General features: G+C 49.4%; 1 protein-coding gene across 2 annotated transcripts in view; it reads right to left on the bottom strand.

The window, feature by feature from the left end:
• Nucleotides 1-27,476, bottom strand: part of GPC4 (glypican 4) — a 41,793-nt gene extending 14,317 nt beyond the window's left edge. Inside the window, exons 1-2 of one of the 2 annotated variants that reach the window (XM_088151701.1) lie at nucleotides 26,989-27,476; nucleotides 5,605-5,763 (exon numbers count right to left, since the gene is read on the bottom strand). In XM_088151701.1, coding sequence (XP_088007827.1) covers nucleotides 5,605-5,763; nucleotides 26,989-27,181 — 352 coding nt within the window. In that variant the 5' untranslated portion in view covers nucleotides 27,182-27,476. Of the gene's footprint in view, nucleotides 1-5,604; nucleotides 5,764-25,541; nucleotides 26,285-26,988 lie in introns of those variants that run through there. The other variant, XM_007442300.3, reaches the window with a different exon arrangement.

The raw sequence follows: 27,476 nt of genomic DNA, 5'->3' as shown, positions 1-27,476 counted from the left end.
GTCTGTTTGTGGTTCAGTATATCATGCAAACCCAGAAAAAGGTTTGACTCTATGCGTGTTGTAGAACACAGCTGCTGAGTCTTAACACAGAAGTGTCCAACTTCAGAACTTCAGTCATCTTCCAGGTGTTCACTGTGGCCCCACCTATCACAGAGACGGCCAGGTGGGAGATAATGGCCTTGGAGGACCCACAGGAAAAATCAACCAACAACAGGCAGACAGATTCAGAGCAATGCAAGTGTTGGATGTGGGAATATTCCACACCAGACCTGGAAAAGGCGACCCAAGAGAAGAGAGATGAAAGGGTGAGGGACCTACAGCGGCCCCAGCTCTGCGGTCAGAATGCACTGCAAGGATTGTGTTCAGGAAGGGGTCCTCCGAGATGTGAAGAAAGCTCAACAAGAAATATTTAATATCGCAGTGTAATAACCTAAGAAACATCTAATGGGGGACAGATGTCTATAACATAAAACAGCTGGCGCGGTCCCAAAGAGGTTCTTTGCAAGATTACCTCCTCCCACCCATCCTGCATGTAATTATTTTATGATTTAATATCACTCGAAATTGGGGAGAGGGGAGGAATAAGGTGAGGAATGAATGGCGGTTCATAGCGTTGGAATCCCCAAAGGCTGGAACTGCCACACCAAGCCCACCCCTTCCTTGCGAGGGCGAAAAAGTCGGTGGCGGTTTCATCCAGAGGACTGGGTGTCTTCCCGAGACTTGTGTCCAGCAAATACGTTTCAATAACACAGGCCTCTGTGCTGAAACCCTCAAAGGAGCCAGTGTTTCGACTCCAAAGCCGGAGCAAAGAGGCGCACCGGGGAGAAAGTCTTTGGCCCAGTTTGAATTTAAACCTTGTTAAGACAGTCTGGTGTATGTTGGAATTCAAATTTTTGAAATCTTCAAAGGGCTCCAGGACAAACAAAGTCTGACTCCAAATGTTTTGGGGAGAGGGGAGGAACAGATGGGGGGGAGCTTTTAAAATCTATCCACCAGAACGCTCCTTCCGAACGTAGCCATGGGCTCTCGGGATGGACCTGGCAGCAGAAACAAGGGCCTCTACAGGAGCAGAAGCGAAACAGACCCTCAGAACAAGGCTTTTGTCTGCCAGGTGCCCCCCGACCCACAACCCACCCATAACGTGTCCCTCGTCCAGTATTAGCACAGGCGGGTCTGCCCGTTCCCGTGGCCGGCACTTCCTGTCTGCGATTTTCTCCTGCGTTCTTTTGCTTTCGCCTGTATGACAAACCTGCGGATGGCGGGACGTGTTAACTTCGAATTCACTTAATCATTCTGAAAGCTCACTTCCTCTCCCCCGGCCACCCCCTGCCTTCCTGACCTTTGAATCCAAGGGCCGGATCGGTTTCCTCTTTGGAAGCTTACCTGAAGAAAAGCCTTAGGATCACGCTGGCTCTGAAAATAACCGTCCTGAATTCAAAGGGCAGACCCTGAGGTTCTGGTTCACCGCCAGTTGTCGCTGGCCGGGAATTCTCCTTCTTGCAGATAAACTGCTGGCCGGCTGGGAAGGCCCTGGATTTACAGAACGGCCGGAGGCTGGCGGAGCATCCTACAACCCCAACCTACGCCACCCCATTGCTGCAGCAAAACTGAGGTCTGCGGAGGTTTCTTTCAGGAAACAAAAGCTAAAAGTGCGGTTGTTTTGCCTTTAAAGCCCCCCGCCCCCCCAGCATCATCGGCCCATCTTTATTCAAGGACACAGTCCATTTGGGATACGTCCTCCATGTCCTGGAAGGCAACAATTAGAAAAAAGGTGGGCCAAAAAGCAGGAGTTTGGGAACCAACACCACATGGCTCGAGGGCACAACCCTACTGCTCTCCCAGATTATGGGAGGAGTCCAAAATTTCTCAAGGGCACCGGGGAAAGACAGGGGATGTCCATCTTCCCCAACCTGGGCACCTTCCAAATGTGTGGACTTCAGCTCCCAGAATTCTTAGCTAGCACAAACGACTCCTAGCCTTGGAACCAGGCAAAATCATCCTAGAGAACCTCACAGGACCAAATTATTTCATCTGAACTCTTGCCCAAAGCAAAGCAACAAGAAAAACCCAAGTTGATATCCTTGAAGGCTACGGAGGCTGATTATGGATGAACCACAGAGGTGCCAAATGGTGCCGGAAGAATTTGGGGGGGGGGGGATGGTTTTGGTGAATGGCCATGATAGCCATCACCCAACCCAGTCAGATTGTTCTGGACAGAAGACATGAAATGCAATTCTTCAATTCAGCGGAGACGTAGTGTCTGGGTTTACTCATCCGGTGGCCTACTTAACCATGGTTTGCTAAATAAGCCATCGGCCCAAGAAGACAGCTGCTTTGAATTCAGTAAGTCGAGTAAACTGAGGAAGCAAGTGGCAGGAGCCAAGTATTTACTAACCCAGGTGAGAATTTTGCTACGAAGGTTGTTCTAGTTAGGCATTAATTTTTCCCCTTGAAGAAGGCAGGTCTGTGCTGATTAATGAGCCTCAAAGTGGCCCAGGAATAACCCTCCAACCTTGGAGCGGGTGGGGGGGGGAAGGAAAGAATGGTGGGTGGGCAAGTTGCTATCTCGACAGTTTGAAGGGCAAAATGAATTAACACCTTTTGTCTGTCTTCGGAGCTGGGCTTGTTCTCAAACACAACTTGTACGCTCAGAGATTACTTTCTTGTTTTACAGCATTGTAAAAGTGTGTGTTTTACAGTGGCCGGCAAATCAGAGCCTTGACATTCTCCCTGGGGAGGGCTTTCCCACAAGGGAAAGCCAAGCCCCACTGCAGCAGCTGGAAGGGGGTCTTCGAAAGGCCCCAAACTATTTATAGCCGGTGAGCTGTGGCTCTGTCTGGCTTAGAATGAAATTGCACTGACCGAGGTGGACAAGGCCATGGAGAATAATGTTGCGGGGGGGGAGGGAGGGCTGCGTTTCGGGCCGAAAATGCACCTTTTGCTGTGCTTACATTCCCCAAGTGGCCCCATCTACTAAGGATTACGATGCACGAACCCTTAAATCATTACGTGCTTGGCTCTGGCGTGCTTATTAATTTTTGTCTCAGCCCCACACAGGGAAAAGGAATTCCAAATAAAACCCTGTTTGGGGGGAAGAAGGGCTTCGGTTTCTCTCCTTGCAACTGCCCTGGTTCAGATCAAGGGGAATCCCATTGACTGTGCTATATTCACCTTAACACAGGGTTCCTCAACCTTGGCAACGTTAAGACGGGTGGACTTCAACTCCCAGAATTCCCCAGCTGGCTGGGGAATTCTGGGAGTTGAAGTCCACCCGTCTTAACGTTGCCAAGGTTGAGGAACCCTGCCTTAACGGGTTTCCATGTCCTGTAACACTAGCCCAGGTCTTCCAGCACATCCTTTTCCTCCACAGGCCAAAGGCATTTCCGGACCCACGGGCACTGGGCAGAAAAGCGTGACAGTAGGCTGCTATGCAGGCAAAGTGCTGAAAAGACTGCGCCCGTTCAGAATTTTAGCGCCGCAATTTCGGTGGACGTGTGGCAGAAACAGACGCGTATGCCATCTGCTTGCCAGAATCGGGGACAAGGTATAAGAAGCCCCTGGACTGGTGCATCACAACAGAGGGGCTCTTCCTGTTCAATCTTCCGCCTCCTCAGGGTTCAACACGGGGTCTTTAGCCTGCCCAGCAATTCAGCTGAAACTATTTTGCGAGGTAAGGATGGGGCTGAGAGACAGGGATGGTCTTGAAACCCTCCAGGGAGTGGAGACGGGACCCCGGGCCCCTCTGGTTCTTCTCCAGCATGGCAGCAGTTCGACTGCACCATTCTTAAGGCGCTGACCCCTTTTCCTTTCTCTAATGTTCCTTTCAACTCATCCCGGCCAGCTCTCCCTAAACGTCTGCTGGACATTTGCTCTCCTCTGGGCTAATCGTCCTACAGCCCTCTGACTCCCCAGGCGTCTCGCGACGCCTCTTCCTCTTCCCCAGGACCAGAAGATCTGAGAAGCGAACGTGCCGGTTGAGCCTCCCTAGGAACTCCGAGAGCCATTTGGTTTGGGGAACCATCTGTTAGTACTTATCAGCACAGGAAAGAGAGAGAGAAAGAGGGGAAGAAAGGAAGAAAAGAAGGAAGGGAAGCCCAGCTGAGTTTGCCTCGTAATTAAAGAAGCTGCAGAGGGTGGGCAAGAAAAGAGCTCCCGGGTAAGTGGGCAAGCCATCTGTCTGCCTTGCAGAACCCTCCCCAAAACATCGATTTGTTTGGCTTTCCTGCAACTGGAAGACAGGCCAGGGTGAGGACACGATCCGTGGTTATTCCTAGGTCGACATCCGAACCCCAACGCCTCCCTTTCCCTCCTACAGTCTTGCATGCCCAGAACGGACTCCCACCTCTCTTCCTTGCAAACCACCTTTTCCCACCTGCAAGGATGGGGAACCCCTGGCCCTCGGCTCACCCCCTCCATCTCTCTCTGCACGCAGAAAGGGCTGGGTTGAGGGGGCCTTGCTCAGGGATACCCTCTGCTTCCCAGGGCATTTCCTGGGGGGGCAATCTGGCCTTAAGGGCGTCAGGGGTCCCGCCCTGCTGCCTAAATCAGACTGATGAGTTTGACTCCCAGTGACCACACAGACAGATCTTCTCCAGGATGATCCGTCCCTGAATCAGAACCACAGAAGAAACACCCTTCCTTTCTCTTTCCCTCTTCTTTGCTTGCCTCTCCCTGTCAGATTTCAAGTTGTTTCGCCCTGTCCCTTCCCAGGCTGCCTGTGCCTTGTCACAACTGCATGAAGAATAACAGCAGAGAAGCCACAAAAGCTGAAACTCACATCTTGGAGCGCTGGAAAAAACCACACTCCCCCAAAAAAGGTTCTGGCATTTCTGACCTTTGAGGCACAATGTTGTTTCAAGGCCTCCTTGTAAAGCAATGTAAGAAATGAGGTCGTCTGCTGCCCTCTCCTCCGGCTGAAACACCACTGGAGTGAAAGCCGTGCCATGAATGAAACGGCTGGGCACCAACATTTCCCGACAAAAAGAGGAGGATTAACCCATTTTGTGCCCCCTTGCCCCTTGGTTTCCAATCCTCACAGCAACCCACCGGGTTCTGAATATACATTCGCCGGAAGAAGATGGAGCTTGGATCCCAGCAGCACGTGAACCACAGTATCCTAGAACAGTGTTTCTCAACCTTGGTCACTTTAAGACGGGTGGACTTTAATTCCCAGAATTCCCCAGCCAGCTATGCTGGCTGGGGAATTCTGGGAGTTGAAGTCCACCTGTCTTAAAGTGACCAAGGTTGAGAAACACCGCCCTAGAACCATCAGGCTAGACTTGAGTGAGTCACAGGGCTTACAAGAACAGCACAGTAAAATTCAGGTTCAATTTACGTAGGTACTTTGGACCCAAATTGGAAAAATGGTTGTGTTCCCCACATGGGCACCTCAAAGAGACTCCATCAGCACATACATCTACTGAATCCGTTTGCCGAGCAAGCGTTATTCTAACCCCAGTACCCCAACTCACGAGTCACCCAGCAAGAGAATCATGGGGAGGAGAACGAGAGACAGCAAGAGTGGGATGACCTGCACCCGCTCTGTCTGAACAAACCTCCAACACGTGAATGTTGATTCAGAAGTGGCCGAGAGCGCGGACTCACCATCGAACTTTCTGTATCGCGAACTGAAGGTTCCTTGCAAATTGTTGCTCAGCTCGACAACAGCATGGCTGAAATCTTGTCGGCTCTGCTGCCAATACTTCTCCTCCATGGCTTGGGAACAGCAGGTGTAGCCTTGAGGGCAGACTTTCAAGTGATCACCTAAAAACACATCCAAGGGAGAACTTAAGCATAGGCACCCACCTCCATGGCAACCCACCAGAGGCTTAATCATGCCAATACACAGAAAGCAAATTCCTGGCAGGGCGCTGGCATTTCATAATGGCATCTATTTACTTATGTTAGGGTTCTTAGAACCTGCCCAACTCCAAAGACTCAGGGTGGGTTACAACAGGTTAGTCTTATAAAAGCCACGATGGGGAACAAATCAAAGCAAAAACAAGAGTCATCATAAATCAGCCGTCCCACCAGACGAATGCCGGCTAGGGTAAAAGGCCCGATAAAACAAATCTGTCTTTGACAATCTTCTAAAAACCACCAGGGAGGATCCAAAAGTGTGGGGGAGGCCCCAGAGAAGACCTGTCATTTTATCCTTGTGCCCATGACCTCAGAGCGAGGTTCTCACCAGATGGGCAAACTTGGTTCTGCAGTGCATAGGAACCAGTGAAATGGTGACTGCATTTGTATGGCACTAAGCCAGGATGTCATGGGTTGGCAGCCACAACACCAAGCTTGCAATAGCTCTAAACAGCACTCACACATCCCCAATATTCAATATCATGGCACTTGCAAGGGAGCACCTCAACCTAGACCCATTTGCATAAAGATTCAAGTGAGAGAAGTGATTGCAATCTATGTTTGAACCCTGTCCCTAACCATTCCAACACATTTTCCGATCAGAGTCATCTTTTTTAGCTGAGTAAATCCATGCTTAAATCCACCTCTCGGACCAAACATTGCAGCCTGAGTCACGCGTGCCCAAGGGAGCGTCACGCCTGACTCTGTGCAGTCTCCTGGTTTGCTCTTGCTCCTTGTCTGGAATTCCACGGAGGAAGGATGAAGAACCAGCTCGCAGCACCCATCACCTTTGGCCACCCCTGGTTTGTACAAAGTGTGTGGTGGAAAGCGGCACCATTCAAGAACACAGCTTCCAGATTCAACCAAGTTCAATATTAGGAACAGAAGGGTTTTTACCATTTTCAAAACATAATCTGAGCAGTGCAAACGTCTTCTCCTTCCAGCTGAGAGCCACGCTGCATTCATCTTGAAAAGTCTATCCCCCCCCCCGAGCCTTAGTTACCTGGTCAATGCCATGCCTGAAAATACTGTGCCAAGGCACACCAACATCACCCCTGCCCTGGGCTGGCTGTGGATAGGGAACACGTTCCTTCCCTGCCATCAATTGGGGATCCCCAAAACAGAAGAAAAGCTGCTACATATCATGGGACCCACAGCCAGGTACAACCCAGGGCACAGGGTTCCCATCTCTACTGGCACAAGACACAAACTCTGAATGTTCCTCCTGCACACTTGCAGTCCTCCTGGCTGTGCTGGACACTCTCCCATTTATTGAACCTCCCAAAGTTAATGTAAAATGCACTATTGATTTATTCAAGAATCTAATTAGCTTGCCAGCCCAAAGATGCCCTTTGAGTTTTCTCTGCCTCTTCAGCCCCCTTTTTTCAGTCTTTTCTGGGGCTGCTCCTGGGGCTGTATCTGTACAACCCAATGAGTCACCAACCAGCCTAACTCACAATCCACGGTTTAGCCAAGCATGTTATGGGAACCAAGCCCAGATACTTGGTTTATGGTTCGGTGTGTGGTACTAGCCCAGAACATTCAGTGGATTAAACCACGGCCAAAGATGTCTTACAAACCCAGCCTTGACACGCAGGGGTGTCCCCTCTTCTCATGCACAGGCATTGATAGAAAACTTCCTGATTTCCAAGAATAACACATAGGGACCGCCAGTCCCCTTCATCGTTCACCTTCACTGAGCCCAGGGAACCTTCAACAAACAACGTTCATCAACTGTAAGAAGAGAAACGGCCAGAAAGGCTACCAAGACCAAATCCAGTGGAGCTCAGATGTTCTACCCAGCCTTGGCTCATCCCCCTTTCATCCTTCCTCTCAGGAAGTACTTGGTCAGCTTTTCTAGCCTAAATACCATCCTCAACACGCCAGCATGCATTGTCCTCCCTTAATGGTTTACGACTTCCCCTAAAATCAGCCCTCAAAAGAATCTGAGGCTAATCCAATTTCACACTCAACTTGCCCGGGTCTCCTTATCAAGAGAGATTAAGGTTCCTCTTATCACTGCTAATTAACATGCTGCTGGAGAAAGGGAGTCTGTTCAGGCAGAGAAAGACAAGGAAAGCATCTGAAACACAACGAATCAGGAAAGACACACCGAATCAGGAAAGACACACCGCAGAGGGTTTTCTTGTTTACCCAAACCTGCACAAGTCTCTCCTTGGTCACCTGGAGTAGTCACAGGGGACTAGCCACAAGATGGTTCAGGCCAGGAATGGCCACCGCAACCCAGTCAAATCATACTCACCAAGACTCGGCTGAAGCAAGAGAAGACGATGAAGAAAAATGACTTTCTCTATTCTTCCTTGTGCAACCACAATTTTATTTATTTTATTGGATCTGTATCCTGCCTTTCAACCCACAGCTCAAGGGGGTATGCACGGCACCCACCCCCTCCTATTTCCCCCCACAACGGCCACCAAGAGGTTTCCCTGCTGCTAGCCAAAAAAAAAAAAAAGCCCTTTGGGATTGTGGCAGTTAATAAATTTTACAATACCACAAAATGCTGGACCCAATTCTAGCAAAAACAATTAATGGTCAAAAAAGGCCCTTCTTTGGGCCTCTCCAGAGACAAACTGCTTCAGATGCGCCTTCTGCTGTGTGGGTTCGCTCAGCTGCCCACCACAAAGCCAGACATTTTAATTATTTCTGTGGTATGTACTTAAAATACCTTGCACAGCCCAAGATGGTCTGGATTTTATTTTTCGGATGGTTTTCCCCCGCCCCCCATTTTACTTGCTGACAAATTAGGACTCGTGGATTTACAACGGAAAGAACGCTAGACGCTGAACAAGAATGAAAGAGATTTATGCCTTGCGCGCAAGAGCCAAAAGGCACTTTAGAAAACTTAATTCTGTTCTGGAAATAAGAGAGAGAGAGAGAGAGAGAGAGAGAGAGAGAGAAATCTTCCTTTCCACTGATTCCTACTTCTGTTTTTCTCTCCAAATACTCGTTTTACAACCCCAGAAGTCCGGCCTACGAAACGCAGCTGCCTATAAATAACTTACAAATTTTCTCCTTGCAATGAAGAGGCCAAACAAAACCTCCACTGAGATTTATTGTTGTAATCATAGATCATAATGCTGCGTAAAATAGAATAATGATTAGGTTTAAATGACAAAACGGGGGGGGGGGGGAGAACTAATTAATAAAGCAAGATAAATGTGTAACTTATCTGACGAAATGCCAGCCTGAAACTGTAATCTTCTATAAATCATATAAGGCTAATCCTAAAGCTACAGCTTAGCTAAAATCTAGGTAAGTCTACTGGATGAAGAATCCTCTTTCGAAACTTAAATGTAAAATCTGCCACTTTCCTAAACCCCCTGCGAGACTGTTTGCAGAACAGCCTTAACCTGATCTCTGAATTTATCCATTTTCGGGGCTTGCGTGATACACCGAAGTATCCCAACGGGCCAGATTCACACCACGCTTCCAGACATCTCCGGGCCAAGTGATTAGCACCAGCCTCTTGCTTTTACCTTAATTTTCAAGTGCGCCTCCAGACCCCGCCAAGCCCCATGAACAATCTGGGAAACTAAAAATATTAACAACTGCGGGCAACCAGCGTGCCACCCAGAAAGGGTGCCCACCTGCCCAAGAAAAAGGTATGCCAGAGCATTATCAAGCATAAGGGACAGGGTAGGAGGGGCTTTAGGATGGGCCACACCTCCAACGGCAGCCATTTTGTGAGTCCACCCCTCAGACATCATCTTCTTCTTTGCTGGAATTGCCAAGGATGGAAGAGGGGGAACAATGACGAGAATCCCGCAGTCCAGCTCTGACCTGCCTGCGACCGTGTTGAGGGTCCAATGCTGCGAAACTGCCAGACTTAGACCATTCCACTTTACTTGAACGTAGTAAACCTGACAAACCCTAGAGATGGGGACCTTTAAACTGGGTGGACCCCATCCACCCAGTTTCCTTCCCAAAGGATTTATGGATGCTCCATTCATACATGTTCTACTTCAGAAGGGAACTTTCCTCTCCCTTCCCAACACCCAGAATATAATCAGTATCGACAGCCCCCCCCCCTTCTCCCACACCTGGTTTCACTGCATTTCCAAAAACTTCTCATGCAACGTACATCAAGTCACATTTCCCAGCCCAGGTGCTGTTGGGCCACTGCTTGGGTCCGTTAGCAAAGTTTGCGGAAGCCCCAGAAATGCATCTCTGATAAGAGCTCTGGGTGGAAAACAGATATCGCCACCATGGTTTCAAACGCAGGTCTCTTAAAATAGCGCCGTTTATTAAGAAAAGGGCCCCTGCCCCATAAACATTCATTACACTTTTTTCCTTTAATTAATTAATTTAAGGCAACACCAATATCACTTGCAGGTTCCCAAGCAGAGATTAGTAGAGTTCTAATAACGATGATGAGAAATGACTGCTATTTTCAGTTGCCTTCTTAAATGCCACATTCCATGCATACCTCCGATGGAGGGATGAATGGGAGGGGACCAATTCTGGATTCCCCCCTTGCTACAGCATCATTTCCTATGAAAAACCTATATCCTGTTCCTTCTCCAAGAACCAGGGCAAATCATTAGGCTTAATCCTTGTTAGTTCGGCATGTTGCCTTTGAATCCTGTTACCACATTCCTTCATGCAAACAACTGCCCTTTTTAAGAGAAAATCGTATCTCATTATGTCTGTCTTTGCAAAAAAAAAAAAGGTTATGACCTTCCTTTGCCTGTAGCCTTATAACCTCTGATTCCTGACTGTGCCTCCCATTTGGGGAATCTGCTCCCCAGCCACCAAATTGATAGGAGCAGATCATTACTTAAATGAGAAAGCTGAAATGTTTCCACCTGAATAGAAACCCCCCAGCACCAGGACTTAAGTTCTTCTGCAATGAACCCATAAACTCAAGGTGTTCCTCCTTCCAAAGTGCTCAGTACATTCCAGATCTTCCAGGAGGGTAACCGCATGCTTGTTGACTCAGAAGAAAGACCCATTGTATTCAGGAGTCCCCTTCTTCTTACATAAGCTAATTCTTCTAACTCTTTTTCTTCAGTCAAATCAGATACTGAACTAAATGAAACTTTGGTCTGAGGTTGAGTTCAACTAATACTCATAGTACCGGGTCTCCGTAACCCTCCACTGTAAGATGTATTCAACAATATCATCTTAGTGGTACTGACACTTCATAAAACCTTCAGGTTTCTTGCAATCATCAACTCTCAAGGTCAACCTCCTGCTAGTACAGGAATCCAAACGAAAGTACCCCTAACTTAATTGCACTTTTAGTATCCGTAGCTCCTTCAATTCTGGACTGATCCCATCTATCAACCCATGGAACGCTCACCGGCCATGCATTTGGAGACACCATTATCCCCACCCACCCTCCGGCCTGTTAATCCCAGTTATGAGGTTCAAATTTCTCACAAGGCGGCTGATATACATCTTCACCTCCCTGGCTTCTGTCCCATCTGCTTATCAGTTTCTTTCCTGTCCTATGTCAAACACGCAGATTTTTCTCCTATCTTTTAGCTGTTTGTATCATTCACTAGATCTCCTCCGTTGCACCGCTGCACCCAAGCCGTGACTCAACCCCACTGACATCTGCTGCTTAACAAGGCCCCTGCCCCGAAAATCTGGGCGTTTGCTGCTTTGCTATCTTGCAACATCTTTTTGGATATTAAAAAGTTCTAGCAGGGTCCAGATATTACTCAAGAAGGCATAACACTCTGGTTCGTGTCCTGGGTTGGAATCATCCCCGGTGGTCTGGACAAACTGTCCCCGTGTGCATTTTTCTGCCTTCTGCCTTTGACTCTCTGCAGCAGGAGCAAAACAAGTTGTCAGCCCACACAGAGTGAAACAGCTTAGTGTGCGTTTACTGTTAATAAGTGCAGCCTTAATAAAAGGACTGAGATTTCCATCCTTTACTGCCTTACTGTGTCTATCGATAGCCGACGAGCCTCCAGGTCAGGTTCTCCAGCAAAGGTCAGATTCTCCAAGAAAGGTCATAGGCAACAGGCAGTTAGTAGAAAAATCTGCCTAAATTATCCCCTAGTACTACTTGGACACCATCCACAGAGAGAAGCATACACACGTATACCCCAATCACTGCTTCCACTGCTGAACTTCTCTTACTACTAGGAATTTCTTCTTAACATTGATTTAGGAACTGCTTTCTTAGAACTTATGAGGATTCTTCTATGTCTTGCATTCAGGAATGACCCGTAACAAGGCCTTCTTCTGCATGACACCCAGGGCTATCAAGTCAACCATCTTTTTGCACAGGTAACCACTCTCAGTTCCTTCAGTATCTCTTTTGAAGGACAATTTCCAACCCTCTGTTCATCTCACTGCCCTCTTTGCACCTGTTTCATTCAGTTTGTCTGAAATCTTCCATTCCAGTAATTCAGGATCAATGTGTATATGTTTATGCATCATTTTCCCGGGAGTCTGTTTATGTCAACTGGATTAACATCAGTAAACATTTTATTAGAGCCTGGTTATACTATGTTTCTAATCTGACCTGTTCTAACCTCATCCCTGGTGTATTCCCCATGGCCACTCCCATGCATGAGCGAACTCACAAATACAGACAATCCTGGTTTCATTTTTGTGGTTTTGTGCAATAGGCTTGCTTTGCAGAAACCATACTGATCCTTCCTCCACAAGGCTTCTTCTTCAAGCATAACAAGAATGGATATTTGATCACACTCATACTTTTCAAGGTAGTTATCTTCATTTTATATCAGCCATTCTCAAAATATTTCTAATACAGGTAGTCCTCATTTAGCGACTGCCTCATTTAACAACTGTTCGTAGTTACAATGATGATGAAAAAGTAACTTTATGACCAATCCTTGCATTTATGACCTTTGCAGGTCTGTAAAGGAAAGCTGAAGTAAGATCATAAGCAAAGTCACGGCATCACTTAGCGACCACTTTGCTTAACGACAGAGTTGCTGATCCCAATTGTGGTCACTAAATGAGGACTACCTGTACTTCCCTTACCGCTTATAAATCTTGCATGTTCTCTTCTACACCTACCATCTCCCAGGAAGAGACAAAATTACTTTAATTTCCATCTTACAGAGAGCAAAATCTTGCAAACCCAGTAAGCCTTGAGAGCAATTTACCTATGAGCAAGCGATTGTCTTGATTTCGACAGCCAGTTAATCAAAGGCCATTTTTGTTTATGACGAGAACTGTTCTCTTCCCTCTCATGATATTTTTTTTTGATTTCTGAAGGCCTTCTGTCAAAGATGCGAGCAGATTTTACATAGCCAAAATCCACATGCTCTTTCAGCATTCAAAAAACAAGGAACATCTGCAGAAGGCCTTCAGAAACAGAAGGTATCACCTAGAATTATTTTTACAGTTAGAAACATTACAATTCTCCTACAGTGTTTTTTTTTTTTCTTTCCATAAAATAAGCATTTACCTTTTTTTTTTTTTAGGGCACTCTGCAGCTTGAGGGAACAGGCACCCACTTGGTTTACACCCTTTTACCCCAAGAGTCTGCTGGCAAAAGGAATCTGCTGCTAAGTTTCTCGGTGAAATTCCATATCTCCGCTGACCAAAACATGGACTTTTCCAGCACGGGGGAGGGGGTCGGAAGGGCGCAGTAAAAGGGAAGTTTCAATTACTTTGTGAAGCGAAGTAGAAAAATTAAGACCTAAGCAAAATTTATTAGGTATGACAAGGAAAAGGGCTACGCTTCAGCTTCCCCTCCGAGAACAGAGAAACTTTAAGCTTTCTTCTGAAGCCATGAAACAAGCAATGCATTTCAATCAAGGGGCGCTGGCCAATTTGTTTTACCCATTAAAAAATAAAAACCAGCCATATTAACATTTAAATGAAATTGCACCTGGAGATTCATTAGGAGCGCCAGCTCAAGGAGGAAAGAATTAAAACAACGGCAGAGATCTATAAATAGCCATTTATAAATAGCCATTTATTTAAAGCAAAGTATCTTCTAACTTAATTTTCAGCCAGCCACACTGATATCTTGCTGCCCACATAATGGCCTAGTTCATAAGCAGCCATGTGTTTTTTAACTAATTCCAGCATAATGAATTATATGAACCCATCTCGCGTGGTTTGCAAAGTATGTTTATAGCTTAGTGTGTGGTGCAACGCCATCGATCAAATGCAGCTTCTTCAAATCCAGCATCAAACTAAGGCTCAGAGTAATGATGAACCAGTAACTCCCAAACAATACTTTTCTGAAGATCTGGAACAAATATAGTGCCCAACGACAGCCATCAATGTGAATCATGAAGGATGATTAGGTCCAATAATATCTTCAAGACTATTTTCCCCAAAGCTACCAGAATGTTAATTTTTAAAGATAAATAAAGGAGGAAGCACAAAGCCACAGGGTATGGTAAAAAAATTCAAGATGGCAGCTTGTGTACCCCACACCACCTGGCGCCACATCGCGGCCACCATCTTAACTTTTTCAACTGTATCTTGAGGACATCACTGTTGATAGGCAAAGACTGTATTTACACAACATCCTTCATCCACCGTTATTTCATTCCACCAATTTTCCAAAGAATAAAACAAGCCATAGCTAAAAACGCAAGTAGGGTCTGTAGAAGTCTAAAACCTAAAACGTGCTTAGCTAATTTGTGGTTCTGTGTGAAAACAGCTGAAGCTGGCCAACTGAAAGGGGTATTTTAAAGATAAACTCACAGGGAACTGTGAGATTATCTTTAAATATATACATAAATGTAAAGACAAGGCACATTACGGGGTTGAGAAAGACAATCTAAGGGTTATAAGAAGACACAGTTTGAGGGTGTGGAAAAGAGAGGAAAGGACCAAGAATTAAAAAGCTAGACTTCCATCACCTTCTTAGCCTTGCTGCTAAATCAACTGGGGTGTGTGTGTGTGGATGAGCTGCCAACATCACACTAGATGGAAACACAGAATTGGGGGAATTGGGTTCACAAAGGACACTAGGCTGCAGTTTGCTTTGACCCAGCCTTTTGGGAACAAGATCTAGTTGCCCAACTCACCCATATATCAGGCTGCAAACTCCCAGAATGGGTCACGTAGCATGCTAAGCCAAAGCAGAAACAAAGTACATTGTGGCTTGGTATGAAGTGTGATAGCGAAGTACAGCAGACAGAGAAAGAGAAGGGATCATATCCATAGGATGTCACCATTTTCTTTTAAGAGACCTCTTAAGGCCACCAGAGGCATGTTTCAAATGGATGCCCTCTTTATTACGCAGTGAACCAAGGTCCACCACGTATTTAATACCTACTTTATTCATACACGTATCTCCACCTCATCATATTCCAATTTACAAGATCATAAAACCAAGAACACCATTACCCAACTCAACCCACCCACACCATCAATGATCAATGGCGCCAAAACTCTAGGACAACCACAACATCTCCCTCCCTCAGTATTACACCATATTCATCTCATTAGAAAAGGAATTGTGCAGGACACTGCAAAAATAAAATACATTATTCAGCCCCCTCCCCCGCCCCGGCCTTTCCAGCTCCAAGAGTCTTGCAATTCTCGTTCACACCTTGGGCAACCAACTGTCCGTCAGGAAGACTTTCTGGGGAACCGGACCCATTTCCAGGCGGATCATGCGCAAGCCTGAGACTAAAAGGTCAGATCTGGTAATAAAATAAAGTTCTCAGAAATGGGGTTTCTGCTCTGTCCAGAATAGGCCAGCTCCTAGACTATCTTAGCCAGAGCCGAGCTGAAACGGCTATTTGTGCTTCAATTCCAGCCACTAGCTGACTGACCAACCGGCTGCCCCAACAGTTTCCCCCCATCAATTCTGCGAGTCATCCAAGCACTCATACACAAATTGCTCTCTGCACTGCATAAACTACTGCATAATATAGCCTCTGTCAGAAGACCTGTAATTCCTCCACGACTATTTCCTCTGGTCCCAACTCAGCTGCAAAGTTTATTCAGCAGAGCAAGGGAAGGGAAAAACTGAGCTAAACTGACCAGACGGAGTGGACCAAGGAGCAGATGGAGCTTCACTTCTCATTCCAGATTTTAGAAATATGTCCAAGTGAGGCCACGCGAAGGGTGTCCACTCTGGGGTCTCAGCAGCTTGTTGGAAACTTCAACAAAGGACCTGCATTATTAACTGGCTCCCTGTTGGATGGAATCATCTCTGGTGGGCACAAAAGATTTGGGGTGAGTTTTCCCAAAGACACTGGCTGTATTCACATTCCACCAGGTCAATGACAGACCTATTTAGCTGCATTCACACAACCTGGTACACTTGTACACAAATAATTTGCTGTACAAACCCAACTGGTTTGGTATTTTATGGTTTAATAAACTGTGCAACCCTTCCCCAAATGAATTAATTTGTCAAGCAATTAATCGAAAATTCTAACAAATCTCCTTTGGAAGAGGCTTTATTTTTTTATATTCAAGGAAGCATACACAGTTCTTCCTTCATTTTCATCTACACAACAATCCATTGGAGTTGATTAGATTGATCAGTACAGGAGATCTGAACATGGGTCTTTGGATCCCAGATTCTTCACTTTTAATCTCAGCTAGGACTTCTTCCACTTCCATATATAACTATCCTACATTCTCCAACCTGTCTTTTCCCTCACACAGTAAATTGTTATCAGGACTGTCAGGCAGTTAAACAAATCTTTAATGAATTAACGAGTTAGTTGATTAAATTTGTACATTTTCAGACTTCTTTTGCGATAGCCTCTATGGCCTGACATTTTTGTAGGCACTTGCTGTAAGAATGATATTTGAAGGAAACCCTCTGCCCAGTTCATTAGGAGCCCCACAACAGTTGAGAACTCTTTGAATTAACCTCTTGATTAAAGGTTGACAGCCCAGGTGCTTAATGTGCATATGAACCAGCATGGATGAACTGATAGTTTAAGCAGCTGAAGAGCTCAGGTCTTCAACTAGATCAGTGTTTCTCAACCTTGGCAGCTTTCAGATGTGTGGACTTCAACTCCCAGAATTTCCCAGCCTGTGGGTGTTAAGTCCACACATCTGAAAACTGCCAAGGTTGAGAAACACTGATCTAGATAATCCTTCAAAGATCTCCTAAGTAGTCAATGCCTCTCACCAAAAGTTAGAGCAGCATTCTTGACATGTCTTCTTAAAAGCAAGTCCAACTAGCAAAGACAGCTCAGAGCAATGGAAAAACCCAAACTGCCATCCTGGAGGTGAGGTCATAGAAATTGGGTGCAAACCATTCATCTTTAAGAAACAGAAGCCTCCTCTCCTTTAGGCAGGGATTTACACACTGGTGTTCAAGTACGTAGAAGGGTGCTGTAGGGAAGATGCTCAGCAACTATGTTCTACTGCCACAGAAACTAGGAGCAGGCTACAAGCTGTAGCTATCTAGATTTCACTTAGATGTAAGTCAGGTCTGTACAACAGCGGAACAATCTACCTATGGAAGTTGAGGGTTCTCCACCTCTGGAGGTTTTTAAGAAGAGCTGGAAAGCTACCTCAAGGAAGGTTTAACTGGCTGTTCTGCATACTGGAGAAGGTTGGACTACATGATTCTTGTGGCATCTTCCAATTCTACAATTTTGGAAATCTTCAACTACTTCTTCATTGGGTAAGTGCAAAACCTCCACGGGAGAATTTCACCACATTCACTGCAAAGCTTAGTATTCTGAAGACTTCAAGCACCAAGACTGACTGGGAGAAAGGCACCATTATTTTCCTTTCTGGCATCATCCCACTCAAAAGTTTCCCAAGCCAATTTGGAAAATTACAAGCCACCTTCTGCTCTCAACTTTCTCCAGTTAGAGGGGGATTTCAACTGTATAACAAGGGAGAATCGTTGGCTGGGCCTTGCGAAGTAGGCTTCTCAGTGGAGGCACAATGAAAACAAAAACAAGGTAGAGTGTTATTTTTGCTCACAACTATTTGTTTTGGCTTGTATTCCTGCCCAATGAAATACCCAAATAAGTTTAAATTAGAAGAGAATGCCAATACATCTGTTTTAATCAAAGAAGCATTACTCCGAAGCAGAAAAGGAGTTTGACAAATGTCTTTTGTTGTTAACCATTCGTATAGCTCTGTGTAAATACTTCTGCAGGCCTCAACTCATTAACTCTATCAGAAAAGCAAAGATCAAAGTTTTGCCTGCGGCAAGTAACAGGTGTCTTAAATCTGGCTGCACACACGTTAAACAACATACACCCAGGAAAAAAAAATATTTAATTGCCTTAGGCCAGAAATCCAGCCTGCAAGCCAAATATGATTCAACAAGACATCAAGAGTCCTCTGCAATCACTGAGTCTGTTACTCTGAAGTAGCACAGTGTATTGATTCTCCAAAGAAGCAACGTATCTCGCCTCTACTACTCCAGCGCAGTGGGAAGTGGAATAGGGAAGCTAAAACTCTCCTTTAGCCATTTTTCTTTACCAGGAGGTCCTTTGCTCGGTCGTTCCAGGAAGTGCCGCGACAGCAACAGCACCTCCAGGAAGAGACCAGCATGCTTGGGAATGCTAGGGAGTTGCGCAGATTAAACCAGGAGAATTTCATCACATTCACTGCAAGCAACAGAAAACAAAAGACACTCCCTGGGCAATTTTTGCAGCTGATCAAGGAAAGGGAACACAACCACCGAAACAGCCCAGTTCTGCAAAACGGTGTCTGGATTATTAAAAGTCCAGGGGAAAGAACAGCTGACGGAAAAAAAGATGTTGGACTTTTTTTCCAGGGGAGGTATGGGTAAGGGCTTAAGCCTTGCAGAGGCTTAAGGTACTGCAGTATTTTTTGCAGTCCACCTGACTGCAAAACATTCAGCCGATTTTACTCAGTTTTGGAGGTTTAAGGGAACAAACCGGATACCTTCATCCCCGCAAAGCTTAACACAGTTTGCCCTCTAATCCTTCCCTGCAAGACGGAGACAGGGGTAAAACTGTCACCCTCTAAACCAGTGTTTCTCAACCTTGGCAACTTGAAGATGGGTGGACTTCAACTCCCAGAATTCCCCAGCCAGCCAGCCTGTCCACCCATCTTCAAGTTGCCAAGGTTGAGAAACACTGCTCTAAACTCTCTGTAGAACAACTTCTCCCCCAACCAAAATAGTTGCCCACCCCTGAGCAAAATGCATTTTGGATTTTACCTGATCTCCATCTCCCTGAAGAGGAGGTGGATTTCAACACTCCTCTGGATAAATACTCGAAGCAATCTTTACAATGGGCATGTTCGGGAAAAGGTTCAGCAGCGTGCAATTCTCTCCCCAGCACAGGGTTTTTATAACATGCCAAGATGCCACCCTGCCAATCCCAGAGCAACCGGCTTTGGAAACTAGTTTTTCAAAGGGTAAACGCTAACACAGCTTTGCTTCCGCAGCGAGAACGAGAGGCCTACCCTGGGAGCAAGCAGCCTCAGGTGGAAAGCTTGGCATGGGTGCCAAACCCACGTTCCAAAAAACTGAGATAGTCTCTGTCTTCGTCCTGCACCATAATTAACCACATTTTTTTCCATCATGCCACTAACAAGCCCTCCTCTAAAGAAGCACCGTACCATTATATTAAACATGCATACACTGGAGAGAACAAAAGATCATTGTGGGTGTGTGGGATTTATTTTCCAGCCGATACCCACATGCTTTTTGTTCCTGTGGGAGGGGAGGGGGTAGGCAGGGCAAAATAACTTTGCTCTGGATTTTAAAGTGCCTCGACTTCCCCTCCATCACAACACTCCTTATTTGAAAAGCTGCAAACGCTACACTGAACACTTAGAGAGGAATTTTAATGCATGAACTCCAGGACCATAAAGGAGCGGTGTTTGTCCACAGATCAACTGCATTTCCCCAGTGGGATGGAGTTTAATCCCTTTCAACAATGCATGGTTTTGCTCTCAAGAAGGAACATCTACACAAGGCTATAATCTTCAAGGTGAAGTTTTGGGGTGGGGGGGAGAGGTTTGCTAACGAATGTGTGAATCGAGCTAATTTGTCCAACAAACCATGATTAAGGTAGCCACAGCCTGGTGTAGTCAAAACCCTCCCTCTTTTAATCAAGGCTGTAGCTCAGGTACGTGGCTTGTTTATATGCACTGTTTGCCTAATGCCCTAAATTTATAGTTTATTCAAAGACAGCTGATCAGAGGCGGCTACCTGCTTCACACAACCCACGGAGCCATCAACTTTGATTGACAAACGTCAGCCCTCATGGGCTAAGCTAAATCCAAATAAACCACTCCCCAACTATAATGAAACCTACAATCCAAGAGGAGCTGCCCCTCAAAGATGTTCAGCTCTACTGGAGAAGCCCATTCAAAAATTAGCAAGTTGGTCGAAGATTCCCAGAGGTGCCTTCCAAAGGCTCTGAATGGGAGCTCTGGCATCAGACGGGCATTTCTGACCGACTCCTGTCAAAAGAGTACAATTTTGTAAACGGACTTGTGATCTGATTGTTACTTCGGGGCCCCAAATTGGACTTTGGGCTAAAAACATCAAAAATGGGTGAGCTGCAAGGTTTAGTTCAACACGAAACTTAAAAAGCAATGATCTTGTACGCACACGTACCCCTGCTGACAACATGTGCCTGATATCAATAAACCTTAAACCAGTGTTCCTCAACCTTGGCCACTTTAAGATGTGTGGACTTCATCTCCCATGCTGGTTGGGGAATTCTGGGAGATGAAGCCCACACATCTTAAAGTGGCCAAGGTTGAGGAACATTGCCTTAAACAGTCTCGCAATGTGGTGTTACAGATGCCCACCGCTTGCATCCACATTAATGGGGAGTGATAGGTGTGATCCAGCACATCTGAAAGGCGCCAGCTTGGGGAAGACACCCTGGTTTTGGGACTGGGAAACCAGGATTAGCCTCAGGACAGTGTGAGCGAGTGACTTGCAGCACGGATGCTAACAGGAGCAAAGGCCACAGTGTCTGTGGACACAAGGTTGCGTGGTGGATCAGGGTACAACGTCAGGGGTAGCCCCCTTCACCTCCTCAGGGCTGCCCAGCTACGCAAGCAACCTGGAGACTTCTGAACGCCTTTTAGCCCAAACTCAGAAGACTCCTATGAACTTGGGGAAAATTGATCCGAAGAGGTTCACTGCGCTGCCTCGCCCTTCCTCCAAGCAACAAAAAAAGCACCCTTAACTCAGACAACTGATCCCAAAGACGACAATTTCACACCTTCATCAGCCACCCCAGATCACCTTTTCTCCCTCCCCGTTTCCAGGTTAAGGGGAAGGTGCAAGAAACTCGGCCACTTGAAGATGGGTGGACTTCAACGCCCAGAATTCCCCCAGCCAGCATGGAATTCTGGGCATCGAAGTCCACCCGTCTTCAAGTGGCCGAGATTGAAAAACACTGCCCTAGACGGAGGGCCCCTTTGCAGGGATCCAAGCCTGGGTTTTTGCCTGCCACCCACAGCCAGTCCAGCTTTCCAAGCACACATCCTTATCAGGAGTCAAGGAAAAAACATTCTCCAGGGAAGGTCAAAGTCAAGTCCTGCCTTGTGATATGTGTGAACTGGCATTTTGCACCCAGACAGGCACTGGGAGTGGGAGGGGAGAAACAGGAGACCCACCTTGTATTCAAGGAGGAAAAGCAGAAAGCATTTAAAAAAAAAACCCGATACAGACACAGCCATACATGCCCCTTTTCCCGACCCCCCCAATTCTCCACCTGACCGCAATGCTCGAAAAAGACTTTTGCGTCGGCCTCCTGGGCAAGGCAGAATTGCATTTGGGAGGAAACATCTGATGATTGAGGCCCTCCGAAACAATAGCTATAATAATTTGACTATAAATGACAAGGAATGCAATAACCGTTTATTCTGGCACGCCAAAGGGGACCTTCTGGGAAGCGCCGGCCAGGACCACGGCTGCCGAGTCCCACGCGCACCAAGCCACGGGACGCAGCGGAGGCGAATGGGGCGGGCTGGGCTGCAGCCGATCAAAGCCAACGCCGGGGTCCGGGAGCAGGGAGGCACTGCCACCGCCCCCAGAGCAGGTCCCAACCAGGCCAGCCAACGACCCACGCGGAATCTCAGACTCTGCAGGGAACGGCTCTGATTCTCCCGGGTCCCCAGCGCAAGATGAATGGGCTGTCAGTCCGGTTCCAGATGCGACCGGACACGTCTTGCCATCCGTCCTGCGTCCGAGTCACGCTTATCTCCTTCCTTCACAGGTTGCATTTGGGCACCATCCACTGTATCAGAGTTTATTTGGTTGGGTTTGCCCCAAATGCTAAGCCACCATCAACCGTGATTTGCCACGCACACCCACCCCATCTTAGGTAGGGAAAGGCCAATGCATTGCTCCATCAGCCCCTCTCCTTCGAAAGGCACACATCCCCAAGTTGTGTTTCCCAGCTACCAGGGTCGCTCATGCAAATTCCATCTGACATTAACCACACAAAATGGCTGTTTTGCCAGCCATTTCTGAACCAAAGTGAAGAAATAAGGAACTGATTTCTTTTCTGGCTGCCTCAAGACAATTTTCGGGCACAGCCCAATTCTTTCATTCTTAAAATGAATTTTTTTTTCACATCATCCCTTGCCGTCTGATGCCTCATTTCCCCCCCCCCCTTTTGCCACTAAACCTCCTCCTTCCTCCCCAGGATCTCTCCATGCAGGAGGGCCCACAGGGGGCGGTCAAAAAAAAAGTCAATGGCAGCCATAACGTTGCAACAGATGCACATAAAAAGTAGGCAGAGCTTCAGTCACATCATCATGACTGCCATCTTGACTTTTTTAAACCATGCCTTGCCTACATACAAGAAATCCGCTTTAATTCTGCTTCCTAGATGGCATCTGCCGGGTTGCCCATTCTGCCAAGGAGGTGCAACCTTCAGAAAAGTCATCCTTGACCACCATCCTGCAAAGGAGAGGCCCCATGTTTTTGTGCGATTCCTTTTACTGATTAGACAGAGCACGATGGGAAGATCTGTCCATCTTCGGAGGTCCTTCCCAACCCTCCCAAGCAGAACGACACTCGATCCTGTCCACTTTTCATCTGGATCAGCAGAAACCAAGATCACTCATCACTCAGCCTGCAGAAAAAGCCTGCATGCCTCTGTAGGGTTACTTTGGGAGACAGGATGCTGGACCACAAACTTGGGCAAGCTTTAAATGTCCCTATGGCTTCTCCTCCAGGAAGAGCCCCCCCCCAAAAAAACTGGCAGCCAAACCTTACACTGTGATCAGCAGAAAGGCAGGCACTGACTTAGAAGGAACAGGAATCAGAAGCATTTAAATACGTCTGGATTTGCCGGCCACAACATTCTCCCGCATTTGTTTCATTTCCTTCCAGGAAATATTCTGAAATCTTTTACTGGATGACCGCCATCCACTGCAGCCAAGCACCGAAATGCCAATAAGGCTATGAAAACAAGGAAAGCTAGCACACGCTACCACCAAATCAACTGTACGCCAAAGGGGCAAAGATTTATCCAACTCTGCAGGACTGGAAGCCCACCATCAAGAAGCAGGGAGGACAATCCACCAGCCGATGGAGGGCTGCACAGGCCAGTTGCTCGATGTCTTCCATATCTGGAAACTTCGGATCCAGAAACTTATGGATGCAGTGCCAAATTTGGGCTCAGGCTCTGTCTACGGAAACCCCTGGAGACCCCACGAAACGACGCTGAAGGTGGGAGGAATTTGTTCGAAAATTCCCCCACACCAACATCCGGTATTGCAGCCGCACATCAATTTGCAGCCAGAGCCCCAGGTTCCGATCAGGAGGAGCTGGCCGGGTTCACCCCCTCCCCAAAGCTGTGGTTTGTAGGATAAACCACAAGCTATCGGCTTACAAAACTAAACACAATCTGTCTTTGGTTGTCAAGTAAGCTGGCACAGATTCGATGTTCCATATTTGAAGGCAGAGGGGTTAGCTGCCCACCCATTCAAAGCTAGAGCCCAAAATTTATAGTTTCATTCAGGCACAAGCCCCCCCCCCCGTCCCATGCTGGCCAGAAGTCTCCAAAGCCGCCCCTTCCCTGGATCATAAGCCCAGCATTACTGACTCTGGAGTCCCCCCTACTACCTGTCTGCATGCATACAAACGCTTCTGAGACGCTGAGCAACACCGCTGGAGCCAAGACAGCAAAACGGATTTTTGTCTGTGAAAGAAGAGAGCGATAATCCGTACCTGGAAGGTATCGAGTTTTCTGCTCTCAAAGCACAAAATGCTATTTACTGGGGGGGGCGGGGGGGGATGTCTGCCTCCCCTGCAACCGCATCCTAGATGCAGCTAAATGACTCAGGCCCTTCACATTTTTGAGTCATTCAGTCATGCATTTTTGTTATTGTTGAAAGTAGTGTGAAACGGCACGGCTCGGGTGCAGGTCTTTGGTGGTCTCTCAAAGGCCCCGGCTAAAAATCCCCCAGCACGTCCTTTGTTCCTTGGGAGAATGCAGCCCGGTTAGCCATTCAAGGCAGAAAATAAAGCGCCAGCCTTTGCCGAGATGAGGAGTGAGACAAACAACTGGGGGGACGGGGGACGGGGACTGTTTCTGGGAAGGAGGGCAGCCTCTCCAACATTTTAAAGACGAGGGCAACTCTGCTTGCCAGAAAAACTTAGCTGCGAAAATGAGATGCGAGGAATGTCTTGGGAGCCCCCAAAGGACCGAAGTTCAGGGGGAGGCTAGACAAGAGCTGGCCCACAGAAGACCCCTTGAGTATCAACAAACCCACGCTCTGCACGCCCCCTCCCCTGCTGGCAAACGTTTTGCTGCCCCCAGCTACTTCCCCCAGCCAGGCCGTGCAAGCCCCAGAATGCCAGGCGGTGTCCACGTGGGGACAGAACAGCAGCGTCTTCCAGAGCCTACATGCCCACCAGGGCTCTGAACACGGAGGGGTCATCCCGCGGGGCCTGACACGGTGTGCAGTGGCTGCCATCCCTCCGACCCTAGTTCTAGGAATCCGCCTGACTGGGAGGATGAAGAAAAAAATGATGCGCGCATGCACGCACCCCCCCCCCCAGGGTCATTGAGCTAGGAGGGAGAGATGGAGTGGTGGAACTGGAAGGACCAGTCAAGTTTCCATGAGGCTCACGCTAAATCCTATGCACGCTCATCAAGAGATAAAACGCTCCCAGAAATCAGTGGGATTTGAAAGTCAGACAATCTGCTGCGTTAGACACTGATTTCTTTCTTTTTGAAGGCGTCCAAGCAAGGCAAGGTCCCTGGGCCGCTTTAAAAAACGAACAAACACCAACACCCACAAGTAAAATTGCCAATAAAAGCGTTTACGTGAAATACCCCCACGCCCCACACATCTGCCTCGGAAGGGGCAGAAATAAAGCTAGCGATAAAATGCTACGGCAGCATAAAAGTTAAGACATTAAGGTATTAGTAAGCGAAAAGGGAAAATAAAAACGTCTTTGCTCAAGATGAGCAAAATAATAAAGGAGACTCCAGGCAGTTGAGACTTGCTGGGGAGGGAAGTCCAGGCTGAGGGGGGAGGCAGAGGGAGGGAGGATAACCCAAAGGCTGGCCTACTCTGCAGCCTGTTGAAAGGATGCCCAGCAAGCCTCCGGTGCCCTCCAAAGAGAGGGCCTTTCTAAGCTCATGAAGGAGCGGCTCCTCTAGCAAGGTGGCACGGGGTTCCCCACCACCCCCACTATGGCCGGGAAACAGCCCCCTTTCTGAAGCTGGCAAGGCCAAACACGCTGATCAGACCCGCGGATTGGGCTCAGACAATCTGCTAAGCTGTGGTTTTCTTTCGTCATCATCAGCGACAGAACACACCTTTGTGGCAGGGCTCGTACAACACGCTAAGCCTGAAAGCAAATCCACGCAGGTGGGAGACGGGTCCGGTCGTCCAAGCCAGGACTTTGCATGAAGACATCATGTGCATGGCCCCGCTTTGCATGGGACATCACGATGGGCATGACCTCACTCTGCACGCATCCCTGCAAACAGAGCAGTCTACGGCTTTGGGTGTGATGCGGCCCAAGGGGAGGTCCGAGCCAGGCCAGATGTTTCGAGGGGGACTCACAACCGTGGGGAAGCCCCTGATCTTTGGCTGCGGCCACTGGGAGTGAGTAAACCGCCCAACCCGGGGGGGGGCGTTCAGAAGACCGCAGCGGGCCCCTCCAGTGGGCACACGCAGGCAGCAACTCTGCTGGCCCTGAGGTTGCACAATCCGGCTCGGCTGAAGGACGAGCCGTCCGGGGCGCCGGAATGGAAAAGTTCTTCAGCCAAGCCCGCCCGGGGAAAGCTCGCCTTCAATGGGCGGCCTGTCCTCCAGCGCAGCTGGCGCTTCCAGGCCGCCCCACCCAGGGCAACGGGCAGGGCTCAAAGCCCCCATTGATCAAGGGCGCCAGGTGGATCTGCCAACCGGCGCTCCGGCCCTGCAGGTGTTCCGCAAAGCAGCCAACCCCAGCGGGCAGGGGGCCGGACACCCACCCGCAGCCCTGCAAAGGCCGGGGCGCCTCCCCCGCTTCTGCAGCGGCCGCCTCCTCGAGCGCCACGCCGGGGCCGCGCTGGCCTCGGGGCTCGCCTGCCCGGGGGCGCCCCTCCCCGGGCCCCCGCGCGCCTCTCCTCTCCGGGCCCTCCCCGCCAATCCGGAGCCCAGCGCCGGCCAGAGACCCACCCCCGGGCGCGGCGAGGCGGGAGCGGAGCGGGGGCGGCCGCGTGGCCGGGGCAGCCGCGGATTCCGTCGGCGAATGCCTGCGGGGCCGCCGCACTCGCTCGGCCGCTGCGAAGGGGGCGGCGGGGCCGTTTCCTCGCCAGGTCGCCCCCCGCCGGTCCCACTTCCCCCGGCGGGCGCCCCGAGAGCCAGCCGGCCGGCCGGAGAGCGAGCCGGGGAGCCGCGCGGGCCCTCCGCACGGCCGCGGCGCTCCCCCGCCCCCGCCCCAGGCAGAAACCCGCGCGCCCCGCCAGACGCGCTTCCCGGCACGTGGGGAGGCCCGGGATGCGAGCAGCGATGGCGAAAACGGGCGGGCAGAGCCGGAGCAGCGAAGGCCCCTGCAAGGCAAAGCGGGGGAGGGGGCCGCGGGGGGGGAGGGGAGGGGAGGGGCCGCCCCGGGGACCCTCCGCTCGCGCCGGACGCCCCCGCAGCGCTCCCGGCCTCTGCCCGCCCGGGACCCCGCCGGCTTGCAGCCCGGGGGCGGCGCCCCGCCCGGCTCGGGGCGGGCAGCGGAGCAGCCCCCCGCGCGCCCCCGGCCCGGCCCCGCGCGCGGCGCCGGCTCACCGTTGATCTCGTGGCTGGGCGCCTCGTTCTGGCTGAAGCCCTTGGCCACGTAGAGCCGCTTCACTTCGGAGCAACTTCGCGAGCGCGGCTCGGCCGACGACCGGGGGGCGGCCGCCGCCAGCACCGCCGCCAGCAGCAGCACGAGCGGCCGGCGGGCGGCGGCCGAGGGGCCGGGCGGCGCGCGGGGCGGCATGCCGGGCGGGCGCGAGGGCGCGGCGGCTCCGGGCCGGGCGCGGCGAGGCCGGGCAGGCGCCCTGCCCGCGAGGCTCCCCGCCGCGGCCGCCCCGGCGAGGCTCTCCGGCTGCTGCGCTGCGCCGCTCTCCGCTCCTCTGCGCTGCGCTGCGCTCCTCCGCCGCGTGCGCTCTGGCCGCGGGCTCGGCTCGCTCGGCTCCGGCGGGCGCAAAGTTGGGCGGCGAGGCTGGAGCGGCGCCCAGGGAGGCGCGGGCCGGCGGGCGGGCGGGGCGGCTGGGGCGAGCCGGCCTCCTTCC

The sequence above is a fragment of the Python bivittatus genome, unplaced genomic scaffold (assembly GCF_059951505.1).
Source record: "Python bivittatus isolate LINGU-HERP-01145 unplaced genomic scaffold, Pbiv_v1 ctg000670_np1212, whole genome shotgun sequence".
Taxonomy (NCBI): Eukaryota; Metazoa; Chordata; class Lepidosauria; order Squamata; family Pythonidae; genus Python; species Python bivittatus.
Note: the sequence above shows the minus strand (reverse complement) of the source record. Positions and strands in the feature narration are given on the sequence as shown.